General features: G+C 39.8%; 2 protein-coding genes across 5 annotated transcripts; one reads left to right on the plus strand and one right to left on the minus strand.

The window, feature by feature from the left end:
- The first annotated feature begins 244 nt into the window (after positions 1–244).
- pals2a (protein associated with LIN7 2, MAGUK family member a) lies at positions 245–10,913 on the plus strand. 3 transcript variants are annotated; one of them, XM_041044020.1, is made up of 14 exons: positions 245–442; positions 2,152–2,236; positions 2,809–2,933; positions 3,780–3,898; positions 5,681–5,833; positions 6,564–6,713; positions 6,969–7,196; positions 8,044–8,175; positions 8,407–8,509; positions 8,636–8,707; positions 8,824–8,985; positions 9,086–9,288; positions 9,375–9,503; positions 9,634–10,913. In XM_041044020.1, exons 3-14 carry the CDS (start codon positions 2,903–2,905, stop codon positions 9,808–9,810), a joined length of 1,659 nt encoding a protein of 552 aa, XP_040899954.1. In that variant the 5' UTR covers positions 245–442; positions 2,152–2,236; positions 2,809–2,902; the 3' UTR covers positions 9,811–10,913. The 3 variants fall into 3 exon arrangements, with proteins under 3 accessions (XP_040899954.1, XP_040899955.1, XP_040899956.1); XM_041044021.1 differs by lacking the exon at positions 2,809–2,933 and having other exon boundaries at positions 247–442; XM_041044022.1 differs by lacking the exons at positions 245–442; positions 2,152–2,236; positions 2,809–2,933 and adding an exon at positions 3,289–3,308.
- Positions 10,914–11,378: 465 nt separating this feature from the next.
- On the minus strand, positions 11,379–15,556 carry gsdmeb (gasdermin Eb). Of its 2 annotated transcripts, none has more exons than XM_041044024.1 (10): positions 15,425–15,556; positions 14,859–15,081; positions 14,539–14,731; positions 14,077–14,251; positions 13,366–13,486; positions 13,138–13,251; positions 12,672–12,799; positions 12,341–12,524; positions 12,097–12,170; positions 11,379–11,979 (listed from the first exon to the last, which is right to left on the minus strand). In XM_041044024.1, exons 2-10 carry the CDS (start codon positions 15,061–15,063, stop codon positions 11,752–11,754), a joined length of 1,422 nt encoding a protein of 473 aa, XP_040899958.1. In that variant the 5' UTR covers positions 15,064–15,081; positions 15,425–15,556; the 3' UTR covers positions 11,379–11,751. The 2 variants fall into 2 exon arrangements, with proteins under 2 accessions (XP_040899958.1, XP_040899957.1); XM_041044023.1 differs by having other exon boundaries at positions 15,345–15,490.
- Positions 15,557–19,020: the final 3,464 nt, after the last annotated feature.

Here is a 19,020-nt window from a genome sequence, read left to right on the forward strand (position 1 = left end):
TTGAATTTGTGTTGACCAAATAGCTGCATTAGTCTATCAGCTCACAACACCACAGTGAGTGTTTACAGTCCACAATCAAAAGCTGCCAGAGGGTTTTTAACATTTAGAGGTCATTGGATTTGATATGTAAACAGTGTTGCAAGGAACCATGACTGCCGTTTACCTCCACACACCTTTTCTCAACTACCGGTGCTTATTTCAGAGTAAGGTTTACAGTAAATTATATGGGTGGGTTTTGCAGGAATTCAATGTGCTCGATATAACTTGAACGGCATTGGATGTCAGTAGCCCAGCGCAGTCTGTGTGGACGGGGAACTGAGGGAAGGGGCGCAGGCAGGCTCACTGGGAAAGCACTAACAAGTTACTGTTGCGCAAGTAATCTGCGAGACTTCGAAATGAAGGGAATCGTGAAAGCGTGACTGTGTGATACTGATTAAATCAGGTAAAGTATCATTACTTCATTTGTCCTGACATGTAAGCGACGGTCTCATCACGGGACCCTGTAGTTTCTTGGCTCTCACTGTACTACCAGCTAAGTGCAGCTAGCTGGTTTGAGCCACATGATATTGCTGTTAGCAACTAACTGGCTAATGGGTTGTAGCTACCTCTGCACTTCTACTACTACGTTACGAGAAAGCACTAACAAACGAAGTTAGTTGGGTTAATTTTGCCGACTCGCCTGTTCGATTGAGCTAACGTTATTATTTGTCAGTTTGGAAATGCTCTTACACGTGTATGCTCAGACTGCTGCTTGCTGGAAATCATTAGCATTGCTAACTTGCCTGTTAGAGCTGCAAACTAGCAGTGGCTAGCACTAAGTTTGCATGGGACGGGCGCCGGTGGAATTAACGCTAATGAGGATCTGACAGCATGTAGCTACAGTTTATTATATTTCGGTTACTACCTAATCGTTGTGTAGTAACGTTTAAATGAGTTTCCCCACTGCTAATTAGCTGCCAATGGCTAGTTATCGTTTTAGCCGAGTTAACTCATTTTCGTAGTGGCTACACGTGCCCAGTGCGCGTGTGGCGTGACAGCAAATGTCAGACCGGTTGCAGCCAACCCGTTTCTTGCAGAGACTGGTTTTGATTTAACATCCGTGTTAGTTGTAACTTTTGAGACCTTGTTTGGCTTAAGAACTATTCGTTACGAGCCTATATGCCAACTTGAGCAACGAGCGCTCACCTCCCACCAGGCAGCTCCTCGTGTGTTTCATATAGGACGGGAAGAGGCGGTGTACACTGTCTCAACCAGCCTGTGCGCTTCTTACCTATACGGAACCCCATTCAACAAGACTGGCTTTTAATCTCTGAAGGTTTTGAACGCGATCAGAACGAGTGACTGTCATATGTTATTGTTGTATCTGAACTCACAGGCAGTATAGGCCACCTTCCTGTATAAATATTGCGTTAAATATAAGACACGCCAGATATAGTGTAATTGCCCAAAAGGCTGTAGCTTTTAGCTCTACTAAAACGAATTGCTTAATGTAGTGCATTATAACATCATCCTCAGTTGTGTATGGACAAAGTTTACGTGTCTAAAAATATGTTTTTAGAAAGTGCGAGGCAGAGTGGTTGCTTTAAAAGCAGCCTACCCCCTATTTTATATTTTATTTTTTTAACTCAGCATTATTCTTTAATTATAAGGAATATTGTGGCTAAAGAACACTATTAATTGCTATTGATGTACTTCAGTGTTTTGGAAACCTTTTGTGTTATTTTAAATGTTGAGAACAGGGACATATTGGACACAAATAGCTGAAAACCATGTGTGTTTCTTCACACGGAGTATGCTGTGTATAATACTAAACAGACTATTCTTTGAGTTTTGATCTTTTTACATCCACAGAACACAGTTAATATACCACAGACACACTCTTCTGGAGCTTGATCTGACATAGTAGTACTAATGAGACTTTTTAAACAGACATTGGTCATGTGATTGACTTTAACAATCAGAATGGCTGCATCACAATACTCCTGAATGAACATGGAATGCCTGGGCAATGAAGGCACCCTTGGGGGTGAGAAGGAGCTTACTTAACCAGCATTTTGCTACTTTTATCAATACTGAGGAAGGGTTATTGACTGTCTGGGACAATTTAATCTAATAAAAAAAGTAATGCCCCCCCTTCCATTCTATCTGTAGCCCACAGGTACCAGATGAGTGTTTTGTAGAAAACGTGGGGCTCCTCGTCGGAGTGCTGCACTGATGATTTGAACACCGTTTGTAGGTGAGTTAATGCCTTTTGTGTTTTTCTTTATGGCTCTGCATAATTATCTGGCTTTTTGCTGTCTTTGTTGACATTGTGTAGATGGCCTGCAATGCTGCATTTATGATGTTTATACAGTTCACAATTTACAGTTCAATGGGGCGGTCTATGCTCAGCAAGTCCGTGCTTGTGTTTGTCCACCTACCTACTAAGGCGCAGGCAGATCTGTTTTTGCCTCACTCTGTTGGGACAGCGTGTTTGTATAGCGAGTCCCCAGGGGCCTCTCTGTGTGTGGCTGGCACAACCTTGAGCCAGAAGGACGGGAGACTCATCCTTTGTCATTCAATAGCCCTCTTTGTCATTCCCTTAATTCACAAGCACTCTCTGTGCTAACATGTGCATAAACCACGAAAGAAAATACAAAAATGTTTCTGTGCTATTTTGTGTGTCTCATGCCTCTGTGTCTACATGAGCTCTGTAGCAGTACATATTGGCAAATGTCTCAGCCTGCTTCTCTATTTTTTTTTTTTTTTTTTCCTGACATGGCTTGTGTGGGGATATACTGACTTGAGCAAGTTTCCTACCTTCTGCAGCCCTCCAGTTGCTCTGGTTTCTGTAAGTGGGCAGTTGGGTGGCTTTTGACCGTGTTTAGAGAGTTTCACCGTCCTGAGCTGAGGAATAATAAACATGACTGTGGCCAATGCAAACTCTGGCTCAGGTAAGCTGTTACAGTCAAAGCCCTTACTAGTCTTTTGCACAGGAACTGTTGCAATGTTGTCCGCGAAATTTTGACATCTGATTACCATTTGAACGGTATTGTGCCCACTGTCCAGACATAGTTGTGTGGGTGTGTTTGCTGCTGCCTGTGAACGTCCACATTTGTTCCTTTGTGAAATACAATAACCACACACAGCTAAAAGAAAGTCTCCTCATTTTTAACATATGATGCATTTGCAAAACAACAAACTGTCTCAGTTTGATCCATAGTGGCTACATTTATTTCTATAAGTGTATCATGAACATTTTATTATCTATTTTCAGGCTGTCTGAAAAAGGCAAAGAGATTACTTATTCCTCTAAAAAGAAAAACACGGTGTGTGACAAATCCTATTTCATTGGAAAGATAGTTACAAAAAACAAATATATTATTAATTTTATTGTGTTGACTGGTTAACAATACTACTAGCTATGTCTCATGGTTTTTATGCAAACCTAATTCTACAAGGCAGATCTGTTATTAGAACACTTCTTTTGTGACTCTGCGTGCTTGTTGCTGCTGCAATGGAAATGAGGGATGTTCTCTGTGAATTGGCCCATTGATTGATTGTCCACTTATTGTTCTTGGCTTGTAAGCTCTTATTATAGTCACATTGTTTTGTTGGGTTTTTTTCCCCATCTGTTTTTTTTTTATTGGCTTAGAATTTTAATTATTTCCATTATTACTGGCAATCAGCTTTGTCACTAACATTTCTGTCTGCCTTCACAAAGCAGCATATCAAGCTCAAATTGGTACGATTGGGATTTTCTTAGACCAATCTTTGATGTGTATTTTTTTTCCCTTCAGCAATGCAGCAGGTACTGGACAACCTGAAAGACCTGCCATCAGGCACAGGAGCCAAAGATATTGACCTTATTTTCCTCAGAGGCATCATGGAGAGCCCCATCGTCCGATCCCTCGCCAAGGTAACACAAACGCTCACTCCAGTGCTCTGTAGCATACACACACATAAACACACACACAGTCGCAATCTCATCATCAATCTTTAGTTGTAGTTGAGAGGAGGAGCAAATGTCACTGTGAGCCAGAGGGAATGAAGGTTATAAGAATGTCACATGTCACCATGCTTTCAAGATGATGTTTAACTCTTTGCGACAGTTGCACCAAACGAGACTCAGCAGCCTATTTCAGCCAAGTAGCCAATGCTTATTTGGGGTGGGAAATAGAGAAAGAAAACAAAATAAACTCAAAGCAAAGCTAAAACAAGGATGTGTGCCTGAAAACAAACCTCATCTTGTAATGTGCTACCATGTGACGTCAACTAATCTTGCTGTGTGCCCACTGTTCCGGTGTCAAGGTTTAAATTACTTGCAGGAAATATCTCCTGGCCAGCATGAGGTATAACGCTGCCCATCATTCGAAGAGCGGAACAAGCATCAGATGTACTGTGTGCAGGGTTGCACAGCACAGCTCCTGTAGTTTTAATATAAACGTTAAAAAAGGAATGTGTAACATTCAGAAAACTCAAGTATTTGCTGAAGTAGGCAGAAAATGTACCTTTAAATACCAGTTAAATCATGTTTTCACATGCTAAAAGAGGTTGACAGCAGGGCGAACAAATGGCTTACATAACAGAAAAAAATCTCTGATGCAGATTGAGGTCATCAGGTTCAGCTACTCTATCTATAAATAGAATGATTTCTATAGAAAACCTGTCACAAAGGCTCTTGTCCTCATTTCTAACAAATAGAGCACTGCTTTCCTTAGATATTAGATAATTAGATGGGCCCATATGTAGTTTCTGGTTTTATGTCATGTGAAATAGGGCCCCTTGAATGTGATCATAGACACTGTATATACAACTGCTAATTTCCCTTTGTGTGCTGTGTATCACAGTGGTAGTTTGATGAAGAATATGACACTTGACGGTGTTTCACTATAATCTGACACACAGCATGTGGGCACAGGAGTGATGTTTGGTATATGGTGTTGTATCAGCTGAGGTGTAACAATATGATCTCATTTCCCTGAGCCTGCAGCAGGCTGTTATACCCTCTCCTCAGTGATGCCAACATAGCACAGCAGTTTCTCAACAGTTCCCTGAAACATGTTATATTGATATACACAGAATATCAGTATTGAGATACAAAATTTTATTCCTTTTGTGCACCCTACTGTTTGGCGTCCATCCTGTCCTATTTTGTCTGTGTGCCCCATGGAATTGACCCCAATCAGTGCTTTTCGCTAAAATCAGTGAGAAGAGGGGCTCATTACATTTATGATGTTGTATTTTGTGGGTGGTGGGATAGTAGCTTTGTCTGTGCTCATGTGAAAATATCACAATCTACAGCAGGATAAAACAACCAATCCGAAGATTTCCTGCAGAAAAAGTATGAGACTGAACTAATCCACATCATATCCGCATGAACAGAGAAATTTGTGCATAGCTGTTACTTGCCTGACAGTAGGGTGTCGTGCTGTTTCGTTCATTTGTAATGTGGATTGTGTACTCACTTTAGCTGGTGAAAGAAATCACGCTGAAATGTTTTTCAAATTCTCTCAAGTTGTCAAAACAATTTCCAGTTTTACCAAAATAAATAAATTCCAGGCAGTGGGGCAGCAGCTGCCTATAGACAAGCAAATAAAGGGAATTGGTGGGATTTTTTTCTCCACTCCTAATTTGGTGAAGAAAAAATCCCTCTTATTGGGATGAATATCTTTCAGCACAATCTTCTGTTTGTTTGTAGGCCCATGAGCGTCTTGAGGAAGTTAAGTTACAAGCTGTGCGGGACGATAATGTTCAGCTGGTCACAGAGATCCTGGATTCCCTCAACAAACTGTCCGAAAAAGATGCTGCTGCTGCAGAACTTGCCAGAATCCTCCAGGAGCCTCACTTTAAGGTACCTTAGGCCTCATTCATCTTGTATACAATTGTTGCTGGGTTTAAATGGGGAAGAATAGACCAGAGATTAGTAGAATGAATGGTCCAGATTGTGTTCTACTTGCGTGGGAATGGATGTCAGAGCTTTTTACTCCAACCATTGCCTAATTTTCTCTGAAGTGCCTGTTAGGCAGCTCTGTGTCTTTGTCGCCCTTTATATTCTCGACCATTTGCAAGCTGCGGCATGGGAGGGTGGGGGTGTATTTCCTCGGGCCAATAGCAGGCTGAGTTATGTGGGTAAAGTGAGGGGGAGAAGACTGTGTCACCTACTGTTTCAGTAAATCTTCACATTTGCTGATGCAGTTTGTAGTCTCTGACCAATGCTAACTCGGTGTTGTGGCTGCCAGGGTAAGAACAAGACTAATTTATCTTCTCAATTTACCAATTAATCCTCTGTTATTACAGTCATGAAAGCGTCTTTTTAGAAAGGTTTTTGTCAAAGGAATGTGTACAGCAAAGTGAGTTATGTCTTTACTCTTTCATGTTAATGTTTTAAATGCGTGTCACTGTTAGTCACTGTTAGTTTTTAGTATTTTGCTAGATGAACCACATGGTAGCAGTGATTGCTGTCTTTCTTAATGAGAAAAAGGTGTTAGAAATGTATTTTAAGATGTCCTACAGAATTGCTGTGAGCCAGCCTTATCTGTGTCTCTGTTTCTCTCTGTCCTTCTCTGATCTCTTTGCACCAGTCTTTGATCGAGGCTCATGACAAAGTGGCTGCAAAGTGCTACGAAATGCCCCACGCTACGGTGAACAGCGATGCCAAGTTGACTAGTTCACTCATGCCAGCTGATGCTGTCAGGATGATTGGCATCCAGAAGAAAGCTGGGGAGCCACTGGTAAGTTCGCCAGGCATTTATATCAGCCACAGCTCCGCTGAGGAAGCGTAATACTCCTGTTAGGCTGTGAAGTGCTTTACACATGTCCTCTTTTTATTGGCCACCTGTGAGGAGAGAGTGACTCAGCTTAACATAGTACCTCAACATGAGCGAGTTCTTTTACACAAACCACACTGACCAACCTATGAAATAGGCCTCGGCTATGATTTATGAAGTGTGGATGTACAACACTGAATCACTGCTACTCTCTTTCAGGGGGTGACGTTCCGTGTGGAGCGGGGAGAGATGGTGATCGCACGGATCCTGCACGGCAGCTCGATTGACAGGCAGGGAATGCTGCACACAGGGGACATAATCCGCGAGGTGAACGGTCGCGAGGTTGGCAGCAACCCCCACGAACTCCAGGAGCTGCTGAGGGACTGCAGTGGGAGCATCACCCTCAAGGTCCTGCCCAGCTACAAAGACACACCGGCACCACCACAGGTGAGGAAGAGAGATGCTCCATGTTTCCTGTCTAACTTTCTCACCTGAGGGAAATTAGGAAAGTTAAAATTTATTTTCAGTTCTTCTTCATGTGATAATCTAATATTTATTGACATCCGTGCCGTACCAGTACAGGGATACGGCAGTGCTGAGGCTGTTCAGGAGTTAGGGAGTAAGGAGTTGTACTATACCTGTCAGGGTGAGAGTGGCCTGACCTGGCCAATCTCAGAATGCCAGGCTTCTGAAAACTGAGCCCTCAGAGGGTCTATTAATACTACTTCACACACTATCTGGGACATACACCACTCTATTCACTGGAGCAACCCCCCTCCTCCTTACTGTAACAGGCACACGCAGCAGCTGACACTGAGGAGCAGTATGTGGGGTTATGTCAGACACCGACCTTTGTGCCGGGGAGGATTGAATGATCTCATTCTACTGTTTGCTTATGTATTGGTTGGGTTTCAGTCATGGTACGAGTTTTAGCTTGAGAATTAGGCCTGCATAGTGGGAAAAAAACGATACCTGGGTCATTAAACTGCCAGCAACCCTATTTTGAACATGTTATTTTTCATAAAAATCTTCCTTGTGTTAGAAAGGAAGTGGACATGCACTCACTGCAGTTTAACATCAAATTAAGCATTTTAAGAGTCATCAGACATATTATTAGTTTGTTCTACAGCCACGTTACTGATGATCAAAAAGTTTCATTAATATTATCGAGTCAGTGTGGCAATATTACAATATTGTACACCTTAATAGGGATGGATTTAAGCTATTTTTCAGTTGTCGTGAATGCCCTAATGTAATTTAACTGTCTTGTATGTCTTTTACCTCCGAACTGTAGGTTTTTCTGAAGCCACATTTCAACTATAACCCAAACACAGATAACTTGATCCCCTGTAAAGAGGCAGGTCTGGCCTTTTCCAAGGGAGACATCCTTCATGTAGTAAACAAGGAGGACCCCAACTGGTGGCAGGTGAGTCGGCACATTTTGCTGTGATGGTTAAGCGCAGTGCTGCTTTGACTAGAGCTGCAAGACTAATTGGGGGGGTGTGGTACAAATATTGCCTGTTGAAAATTGCAAGAGACAGCTAAAGATGATGAGCAATATGTTTTTGAACAATACCAGTGCATGGGTGCATGGTATTCTTTCTGTGCGTGAATTATTTAAACCGATCATGTCTCAACTACTGTGATTTCCATCTAGGCACGTAAAGTTGTTGGTGGAGCCACTGGTCTCATCCCCAGTCAGTTCTTGGAGGAGAAGAGGAAAGCTTTTGTGAGAAGAGACTGGGACACTTCCGGTACAGGTTAGTTACTAGCCATGTTGTCTTTCACACCATGATACCATCTACTCTCATTTATCATGTCAGTCAAACATCTCTTGGCTTTAGCACCACCATGTGGTGACCTGACACTTTCTGTATGTGGCTCAGGGATGCTCTGCGGAACTCGAACTGCAAAGAAAAAGAAGAAAAAAATGATGTACCTCACTGCCAAGAATGCTGGTGTGTATCATCACTGGTGCTATTTTTCTTACGTGTAAGAGATTTTGACAGTGTTGAGTCATAAGTGCACTGTTGACACTAATGTACTAATTCAGTGTGTGTATTGCTTTGAACAGAGTTTGACCGTTATGAGCTGCAGATCTACGAGGAGGTAGCCAAGATGCCGCCATTCCAGAGGAAAACGCTTATTCTGATTGGAGCCCAGGGAGTTGGCAGGCGAAGCCTGAAGAACAGACTTATAGTCATGAATCCTCATCGATATGGAACCACTGTACCCTGTGAGTGTGTGAGACAGACAGCTGAGGCAATTGCATTGTCTTTACTTGAAGGAATCCTGCCTGGGTACATGTCACACCTTTCCTCACCCTTTACCTCCAGTCACGTCACGGCGTCCCAGAGAAGAGGAGAAAGATGGCCAGAACTACTGCTTTGTAACGCGGGAAGAGATGGAGAAGGACATCAAAGAGAGCCGTTACCTGGAGCACGGAGAGTATGACGGCAACCTTTATGGCACCAAGATCGACTCGATCCACGAAGTGGTGGACACGGGTCGCACCTGCATCCTAGATGTCAATCCTCAGGTTAATTTAAGACACACACTCTCAGTGTATAGGTTTTTTTATTTTGTACCTCAAGCTTTGGTTGTCGCAATCTGTTTTCTGTCTAGGCCCTGAAAGTTTTGAAGACTGCTGAGTTTATGCCATTTGTGGTGTTTATTGCTGCTCCTGAGCTGGACACACTGAGAGCTATGCACAAAGCTGTAGTGGATGCTGGACTTACTACCAAACTACTTACGGTAAGTTTTGAGTGGCTTTAAGGTTCTCTAAACACTTCAAAATGATGATGGGAGTTTCACTGGCCAGTACTTGAAAGTGGTTGTCCCATTCCTCCATCATCATAATGCGCTGAATCTCTTTCTGTACCAGGAGAACGATTTGAAGAAGACTGTGGACGAGAGTGCCAGGATCCGACGGGCGTATAGCCACTACTTCGACCTGACTTTTGTCAATGACAATCTGGACAAGACTTTTGACAAGTTGCAGGAGGCAGTAGAGCGATTATTGATAGAGCCGCAGTGGGTTCCAGTCAGCTGGGTCTACTGATGTTCTAACCCTAACCCTCGACGGACGAGGCTTTTGGAGCTACTAGGCCTGGGAGGAAAGGGGACACAACCCTGTACTGCACACACACAGACACGTGTTGGACATGAGCCCTGTGTGAATTTGGGTTTCGCTCAAAGCTGCATCAGAGTCACCTTGATCTGAATTATCAGATTCCTTAATAACACACTATGCAACTCACAACACACAGGAAGTGTACTTACTGGCAAAAAAAACAATTTAAATGTTTTCCATTCAAATGGATTGGAAGAAATCACTGGCCCGTGTGTCAGGATGTTTTAAAAGCAAAAACAGTTTTTGCCATGTCCCGTTAATTTTACATATGTATGTAAGATAGGTTAAGTGTATTTATTCTGCAAAAATGAGGAGGGCTTGCTCTTTGAAAAGAATAATACCTCAGTGTTACAGTTTACAGTGCATATGCCTCCAGTACGCCATCTCATCTGTCACTACAAAGTTGTCATTCATTTAGAATAGTGTCCTGGGGTCTTTGCGGTTTAACCTCATAAATGGAACATGTCTTGCCAGTCACTGTTTGATGTTGTACAGGAAGTAATACCATAGTGTTTACCCATTATTTCTCCTTCACTCAAGCACAACAGACGTTAATTACGTTGATTGTGGGACATTTGGATCGTACGTGTTTTTTTTTTTTGTTTTTTTTTTTTGTTGGACGGTTAGACCAGTGGATATGGTGCTGTGTTTGTGTTTGTCTGGAAGAAAGAAAAACTTTCCACAGGACTCTTGAACAGGGTACTGCATCTCAGTGAACCATCCCTTTTGATGTGATATTACTAAAAAAACTTAACTGTTTTAAATAAAGTTCATAAATTACTTATAAAGCTATATTTTACAAGATTTCAGAAAAGATGTATTTTCAGGTGTAAAATAAATAACTGGTGTTTTCTAATAATCTCCTTTGTTCTTTTGGCAGAATTACTTGACAAATGTTGAGTATATGTTCGCAAGCTGGTAGAGAAGGAAATGGTTACAACAATCTTGCTGTTAAGGTCATGTTTTTCTTTTTGCACCATGGAGATAAACATATTAAAATGGATACTGATAAAAAAGGTAGCAAGCTGAAACAATATTCATGATTGTCAATGATGTTCTCTAACAAAGTCAAAATATAAATGCTGAAATAATACTCCACAATTAAAGGCACAGTAAAAATCAAAAGACACATGCAATCAAATTGCATGAAAAGTTTAAAAATTCATAAACCAATTTGCTTGTTTGGTTTCAGACTGAGGTTTGTAGTTGGTACTTTGAAGCTTAACAGCTTCAAAGACTCATGTCTGCAGGACAATTGCATGGTTTTGAGTGGGGAAATGAAAACTCATAAATATTTGATCTCACAATACTTAACAGAGGAATGATATGCATGATATCCTACAGTTTGTAGGACAAAAGGCTGAGACATAACGTTAGACCCTTCCATAAAATAATTACTGATATTCTACATTGTATCACAGCCAGTGGCAATACTTTCTTTTCATTGGTTTTCATTGGCTTGAAGGTGTGCATTAACCTTTAGTGATGCTACTGAGGTTATTTAAAATTTTTAATCAATCGTTTTTTCTATAAAATCAGAAATCAGTGAAAAGTGTCCTTCACAATATCCCAGTGGCTAGAGTTGTTTTGCCCAACAAAGTCTGTGACCTAAAGGAATTGCTTGTCAAAATCTTAGAGGATTTGCCACTGACCGATTGTCAGTTCACTGACTAAAGCACTAACTGTTCCACCACCAGTAAATTTATGTAATTACAGTAAAATGCAATAGTGTTTTAAACAATATTTTGCAACACCAAAAAACCCCCACAAACAAACCAAAAAAAAAGATAAATAACACTTGATATATGTGATTCCCTTTACCTCATTCCAGTATTTAAGGTTTCTGGTGGATATAAAGGCATCTTCAGTTCAAACACAGCAGACTAAGGAGCCGAGACCTCTGACAGCGATGCACAAGGCCAGAGGAAGGTTTCCTGGCTCTTGGTTTATTTCTGTCTTCACTGTGTCCCCGTCTCTCTTCAGGGACACATTAGAGGTGGCAAAAAGATGTTCAGCCTTTTCAAAGACGTCCTCTGTCAGTGCAGCCTGCCCTGCACGGCTCAGAGACAGTTCCCCCTTTTCTGATACACACTGCACCTGGAACAGGTGTGAGAGAAAGTTAACAGGCAGCTAAATCCCTATGATGCAGCATTTAAAGACAAAAACCTCACGTTATTGTGTAAAATTCATTTTGTAAAAACTGACTTTACTAACCAGTAGCTCCATTGTCTGTAACATTGTGTGATTGCAGCAGATTCCCAAGACAGCAAGACAATCATTTGTCATCTCTGAAACACAAAGACCCAGATGCAGCATGAAAACAGAAATTAGGTTTTGGGGACATTGTGCATGCAGTTGGAACTCTTCAACTCTACATGCTTCTCCGAAGAAACTTAAAATGATTATTCATTTGACAGATTTAGGACTTCAAACAACATTTCACTTAAGTATTTCTCACCATCCAAAGCACTGCTAATGAGGTGAATGGCTGTGAGGACTGATGTGGACTGGCCTGTCTGAGCTAACCCCACTTGACCAGATTGCTCCACAAGATCCAGAATTGCTTGGATGTTCTGTTTTTGAGGTTCTGTGGTTGTAGTATCACCCTGTGGAAGACTCTTATCCAGGCACATCTGGTCCAGCTGAGGCAGAGGAGGACAGACACGTTTAAAAGCTAATGTGACAAACGTTCATGATCCTAACTCCACATTATCATAGTCCATCTGTGCTGCCAAGATGTCTCTCTCTCTCTCTCTCTCTCTCTCTCTCTCTCTCTGTGTCCCACTTACTACATTCTGAAGTGCACTGACGGCCGTTTGGTCCTGCATAACTTCTGTGAATTGCTGGAACAGAGAGGACCTTGTGGTGACAGGAAGAGATGAAAGCAGCTGGAAATGATCATTAAGTTGCTCCAGGTCTGTGCATGAAAAAAAAAAAACCCAACATCATCATTCCCTCCAAAGACAACATGTGCATGTCATGCAGCAAGTCCCTAAAACCTAAAGCTGAACCAGATTTTTGAAAATAAAAACAACTTTAAAAAAAAAGTAAACTCCACAATGCGAACTAACCACATAGATTCTTGGTTTAAAGGAACCAGGTCAAAGCACATGTTTACAAACAGAGATTATACAATTCTGATAAGACAGAGCTGGGGCCGCCGATCTCTCGCGACCCTTTGTGACACACATTTCTGAACACATCATCATCTATAGTCACATGTCCTTTGGCTGCAGAGAGAAAACTATAATTTACCTTGTCGAAGGTGGTTATTTTTGTGTGCAAGAGCTCCCGAGACATCCACCGGTCCTTTGTGAGCAAAGCTGTCTACTTCAAAACCTCCCATGGTGTCTGACATCAGACACAACTCTGAGGAAAAACGCGTCACGTTTCAAATTACCCAGATATTCTATAGATACTTTAATCAGCTTTTCTGGTCAAATCTGCAAAGTTAATCTATCGATTTAGTTATTGATTTCTCACTGTAGCTTCCATCGTGTTTGACCTCTAGTTCTATGAGGCCATAGGCAATGGTAGTATGGGTGGGAATCTCCACGGTAACATTACTGTCTGTACTCAGGCTCCCATTCTCTTTCAGTGAAACCTGCAGAAACAACAAAGACAGAAGATTTGAAACCGAACCCACAAATTCCAACAAAAGTTGTTGGTTTGTCATCACTAAGAGATGAGCAGTGAGTGTCCAGTTTTGAGTTCAGTCTCAGAATCAAGCAGCAAAGGCTTCTCTCTAGACTGAACATTTTGAAACAACAATCACACTTTAACACAGAGGGGGCCCAAATTATTCAAAAGGAAGAGAAGTCAGCTTTCCCACAGCTGGTAAAAGCAAGTGGCACAAATTTCACTTCTTCTTCACTTGACAAGACGAGAAAATCCCACTACTTCTTTGAGTAGAGAAGTTGCGTGCAGAACTAAAATCTGTCCAGGGAAAAGCAGGACACTGCTAACTGAAGAGGAAATACCAAAATATACAGAGGAAATAATTTCATTACCAATAACTGCTGGAATATCACGTTATATAACAGTAAGAGACTGAATTCTCATACAGATTGAACTTGGAAAAGACAGAATTCATTCTGATAAAAGAGCATTTTCTATTGTGATATCAACCCTTACACCACAAACATTTAAACTATCCTGAGAATGAGTGTTTCAGTGCTAGTACTCTACTCCTGCCTTAGGGTTCTTGGGCCCACAGAGGCTCAGTCTTCCTCCACACTGTCCGCCCTGCTGCACCTCCTCTATGACCGAACAGGGGTTAGTGGTCACGATACGCTCCTTCACAATCCCAAATACCCGTCTGTGCTTCTCCTTTGCCTGCTGGATCAGGCAGTGGGACATGTCCAAGACCCTGAGACAATAAAAAAAAAAAAATCTGTTATGTTTCACTAGGAACATTCTTGGAAAGTTTGTTTGCTTATGAGTCTTTGATAAAACACTACTGCAGATAAAACTCTAAACAAAAAAACACATTTTCTTCTTTATGAGTGTTAATATTCAACTGAGCCTCGTGTTCAGCGTGCATCTTTTACGAGAGGACAAAGATCATTCCTGCTGCTTGCGTGTCTATGACAGATTGAATGTCAGGTGATGTTTCTTGTGTTTTTCTTTCACAGGGGGCACAGCTGAGGAACTAACCTGCCTTTGGAGTCTTGCAGCAATTTCTGCACATTCACTTCCTCTTTTTTCAAACCACCAAAGGATGACTGGAGTTTGGAAGAGTCTTTAGCCTCCAGGCTCACATTGGAGTGGACAAAATTTGCGTTCATAGATCCCTGAATGTTGTCACCATATGTACCATTATATTTGATAAAGTCTGTCTCTTTGGTATCTGTGGACAGGGAAACATTGAAGATTTATGTGACCTCAGAAGAATAAATTAGTGGTAATACTATAGATATTCAACAAATAACATTAAAGCAAATGCATATACCAGCACAGAGGGCTCTGATGTTTACCTGGCTGTATAGGAGTGTCTCCTTTTAGTATATCATTGAGGTTAAAATCAGTGGTAAGATACTTGGGCTTCTGCCAGAGCCAGAAACGTTTTCGTTTTACGACCACTGTCAGGAGAGTGATAGTGTCATTCAGGCTGGACACCGGGATCAGCAATCCCCCATGATCCACCTCCGCCACAAAGTTTCTAGTAGCTGTGGCAAACATCGCCCAACTGGATAAAACCTGTGAGGGTGATAACGAAGGCAGGTTTAAAAAAGAAAAAAAGAGACTTGTTTACTAAGGAGTCTAAAGTAAGCAGCACTCATGTGGGCTCTTGCCTGACTTCAAACTAATCAACACCCCTTTCTTTTTTCTTTCTTTAAAAAGGTTCCCATAACACTCTACAATTAATACTTATTCCATTTATGATATTTTGCAGCATAACAAGCAAAAACGGCGTTTAAAGAAACAGCTTATCGCATACATTGACACAGCGACTAACTTACGAACACCATCAGCGTGTTGGTTTGTTGCTGTGATCAAAATCGAAACTTCAGAAAACAAATGCAAATGCGACGAGTGCTACCGTTTCTCCAAAGGGCTTGTTTCAGTGCGGAACCAGACGAAGTTTTCTTTAGCGGCCAGACTTTCAGATCACACGATGCTTCCCCCCACCACTCTCGGTCTATGCTTCCTCCGGACAAAAGACGCTCAGACGCTCCGCCTTCTCCACAGGAAACTGTGGGTGTGTTACTGAAGACGCTGTCAAAACACATCAATAATAATAATAATAATAATAATAATAATAATAATAATAATAATAATAATAATAATAATAATTAAAGGTGCAAGCAGCGATGGGCGGGCCTTCGCACCCCTTGCGAGCTGCGGGAGTCGCAGCCAGCGCATCCACGCACAAGAGTCCTCCTATGCTCTCTCCTCTCTCCTGCTCTTCTCCCCAGAGAAGCAGTATACAGCAACAGAAAAGACATGACCCCTTCCCAGCAGGGGGCGCTATGAGTGTATCATATTAAGATTAAGATTAATATTATATGAGCATATAAATGAGTTGAGAGTGTGAAGGTCATCCTGATTATCTGTGCAGAGCAAACATGTAATTTGGTTTAATGGACAATGTGTTATTTGTAAATTACTTTAGTGTTGTTTAGAGTTTCTGTAGACATTTCAATGGTGTTATTTTTAGCCATATATGTTAAGAATACCAGGATGTCCTTGGTTAAATATATCCTGGTTTTTGTGGATATATATTTGAAAAAGTTAACTTTAATGGACAGTTTGAGTGACTTCTGTTTATGTGACTACGTGTGTAATGTGGTTACAAGAAAGTTGCACGTTAAGAGACAGAGGATAACTCATGCAGTCAGTGTTCAGTTTGAGAGATGTTGATGAAGCAGGTTAATGGAGCCTGTTGTTAAAAGTTAGACATTGTTCTTCCAAGCATTGTGAAATTTGTATTTTAACCATACACATTTCATGATTAAATGTAAGGAGGTGGGACTTTAGTTGAGTGGGACTAGTTGTTTGGTTCAGTGGTGTCTTATGATTGATGAATGATGTCTGTGGCCACACCCCCTTTTGTTTTGGGAATTCTGCCAAAGTGTGAATAAAATAAAAAGGTGAGTTTAGGTAGACATTTTTGCCATGTGGATGATTTGGTAATACTTAAAGCTTTGTATAATTTGTATAGTGTGTTGTTTTTTGGTTAGATGGGGTTTATTTTGGCAGTACAAATGTTGATCTGCATTGTAAGATGAATTATCTGCGCAGATAAAAAAAAGTCATTTGGTTTGATGGACAGTGTGTTATTTGTAAATCAACATAGTGCTGTTTAGAGTTTGTGGATGGAGGTTGAAAATGTTTTAGTGAATAAAAGCAATTTTACAATGGTTGTGTCAAAATCGGCAAAAAAAAGTCATATTTTGGTATGGCATCAAAATGTCATAAAAGATGTCAAAGTACAGTAAGGCTTCAAAATATGGCAAAAAAGTAATATTTTACTAGGACCTAAAAATTTTATAAAAAATGTCATAGTGTAGTAAAGCTTAAAAATGTACCAAAAAAGTAATATTTTACTAAGACCTAAAAATGCCATAAAAGATGATATATAGCCGTAAGGTGTCAAAATATACCAAAAAAAAGTGATTTTTTAGTAAGACCTCAAAATGTCATATAAAACGTCATACTATAGTAAGGCGTCAAAATTGGCAAAAAAAAGTCAAAATTTTTTTTGACCTCAAAATGTCATAAAAAACGTCATACTATAGTAAGGCGTCAAAATCGGCCAAAAAAAGTCAAAAAATTTTTCGACCTCAAAATGTCATAAAAAACGTCATAGTATAGTATGGCGTTTTTTTCGGGCAAAAAAAGTCAAAATTTTTTCGACCTCAAAATGTCATAAAAAACGTCATACTATAGTATGGCGTTTTTTTCGGACAAAAAAAGTCAAAATTTTTTTTGACCTCAAAATGTCATAAAAAACGTCATACTATAGTAAGGCGTCAAAATCGGTGAAAAAAAGTTAAAAATTTTTTTGACCTCAAAATGTCATAAAAAACGTCATAGTATAGTATGGCTTTTTTTTTGGACAGAAAAAGTCAAAAAAATTTTTGACCTCAAAATGTCATTAAAAATGTCATACTATAGTAAGGCGTCAAAATCGGCCAAAAAAAGTCAAAAAATTTTTTGACCTCAAAATGTAATAAAAAACGTCATAGTATAGTATGGCGTTTTTTTCGGCCAAAAAAAGTCAAAATTTTTTTTGACCTCAAAATGTCATAAAAAACGTCATACTATAGTAAGGCGTCAAAATCGGCCAAAAAAAGTCAAATTTTTTTTTGACCTCAAAATGTCATAAAAAACATCATACTATAGTAAGGCGTCAAAATCGGCCAAAAAAACTCAAAAAAAATTTTGACCTCAAAATGTCATAAAAAACGTCATAGTATAGTATGGCGTTTTTTTCGGACAAAAAAAGTCAAAATTTTTTTGACCTCAAAATGTCATAAAAAACGTCATACTATAGTAAGGCGTCAAAATCGGCCAAAAAAACTCAAAAAAAATTTTGACCTCAAAATGTAATAAAGAACGTCATAGTATAGTATGGCGTTTTTTTCGGACAAAAAAAATCAACATTTTTTTTTACCTCAAAATGTCATAAAAAACGTCATACTATAGTAAGGCGTCAAAATCGGTGAAAAAAAGTCAAAAATTTTTTTGACCTCAAAATGTCATAAAAAACGTCATAGTATAGTAAGGCGTCAAAATCGGCCAAAAAAAGTCAAAAATTTTTTTGACCTCAAAATGTCAAAAAAAACGTCATAGTATAGTATGGCGTTTTTTTCGGACAAAAAAAGTCAAAAATTTTTTTGACCTCAAAATGTCATAAAAAACGTCATACTATAGTAAGGCGTCAAAATCGGCGAAAAAAAGTCAAAATTTTTTTTGACCTCAAAATGTCATAAAAAACGTCATACTATAGTAAGGCGTCAAAATCGGCCAAAAAAAGTCAAAAAAATTTTTGACCTCAAAATGTAATAAAAAACGTCATAGTATAGTATGGTGTTTTTTTCGGACAAAAAAAGTCAAAAATTTTTTTGACCTCAAAATGTCATAAAAAACGTCATACTATAGTAAGGCGTCAAAATCGGTGATAAAAAGTCAAAAATTTTTTTGACCTCAAAATGTCATAAAAAACATCATACTATAGTAAGGCGTCAAAATCGGCCAAAAAAAGTCAAAATTTTTTTTGACCTCAAAATGTCAAAAAAACGTCATAGTATAGTATGGCGTTTTTTTCAGACAAAAAAAGTCAAAAATTTTTTTGACCTCAAAATGTCATAAAAAACGTCATACTATAGTAAGGCGTCAAAATCGGTGATAAAAAGTCAAAATTTTTTTTGACCTCAAAATGTCATAAAAAACGTCATACTATAGCAAGGCGTCAAAATTGGTGAAAAAAAGTCAAAAAAAATTTTGACCTCAAAATGTCATAAAAAACGTCATAGTATAGTATGGCGTTTTTTTCGGGCATAAAAAGTCAAAAATTTTTTTGACCTCAAAATGTCATAAAAAACGTCATACTATAGTAAGGCGTCAAAATCGGCCAAAAAAAGTCAAAAAATTTTTCGACCTCAAAATGTCATAAAAAACGTCATAGTATAG

This window comes from Toxotes jaculatrix, chromosome 8, assembly GCF_017976425.1.
Source record: "Toxotes jaculatrix isolate fToxJac2 chromosome 8, fToxJac2.pri, whole genome shotgun sequence".
In the NCBI taxonomy this organism is placed as follows: Eukaryota; Metazoa; Chordata; class Actinopteri; family Toxotidae; genus Toxotes; species Toxotes jaculatrix.

Coding starts and splice junctions, on each gene's coding strand:
- gsdmeb (XM_041044023.1), bottom strand. Junction 12,800..13,137: donor AAATAACCACCTTCGACAAG/GTAAATTATAGT, acceptor TTTCATGCACAG/ACCTGGAGCAACTTAATGAT. Junction 11,980..12,096: donor TACAGACAATGGAGCTACTG/GTTAGTAAAGTC, acceptor CACCTGTTCCAG/GTGCAGTGTGTATCAGAAAA.
- pals2a (XM_041044020.1), top strand. CDS start 2,903: ATGACTGTGGCCAATGCAAACTCTGGCTCAG. Junction 3,899..5,680: donor TCGTCCGATCCCTCGCCAAG/GTAACACAAACG, acceptor GTTTGTTTGTAG/GCCCATGAGCGTCTTGAGGA. Junction 9,504..9,633: donor TTACTACCAAACTACTTACG/GTAAGTTTTGAG, acceptor TTTCTGTACCAG/GAGAACGATTTGAAGAAGAC.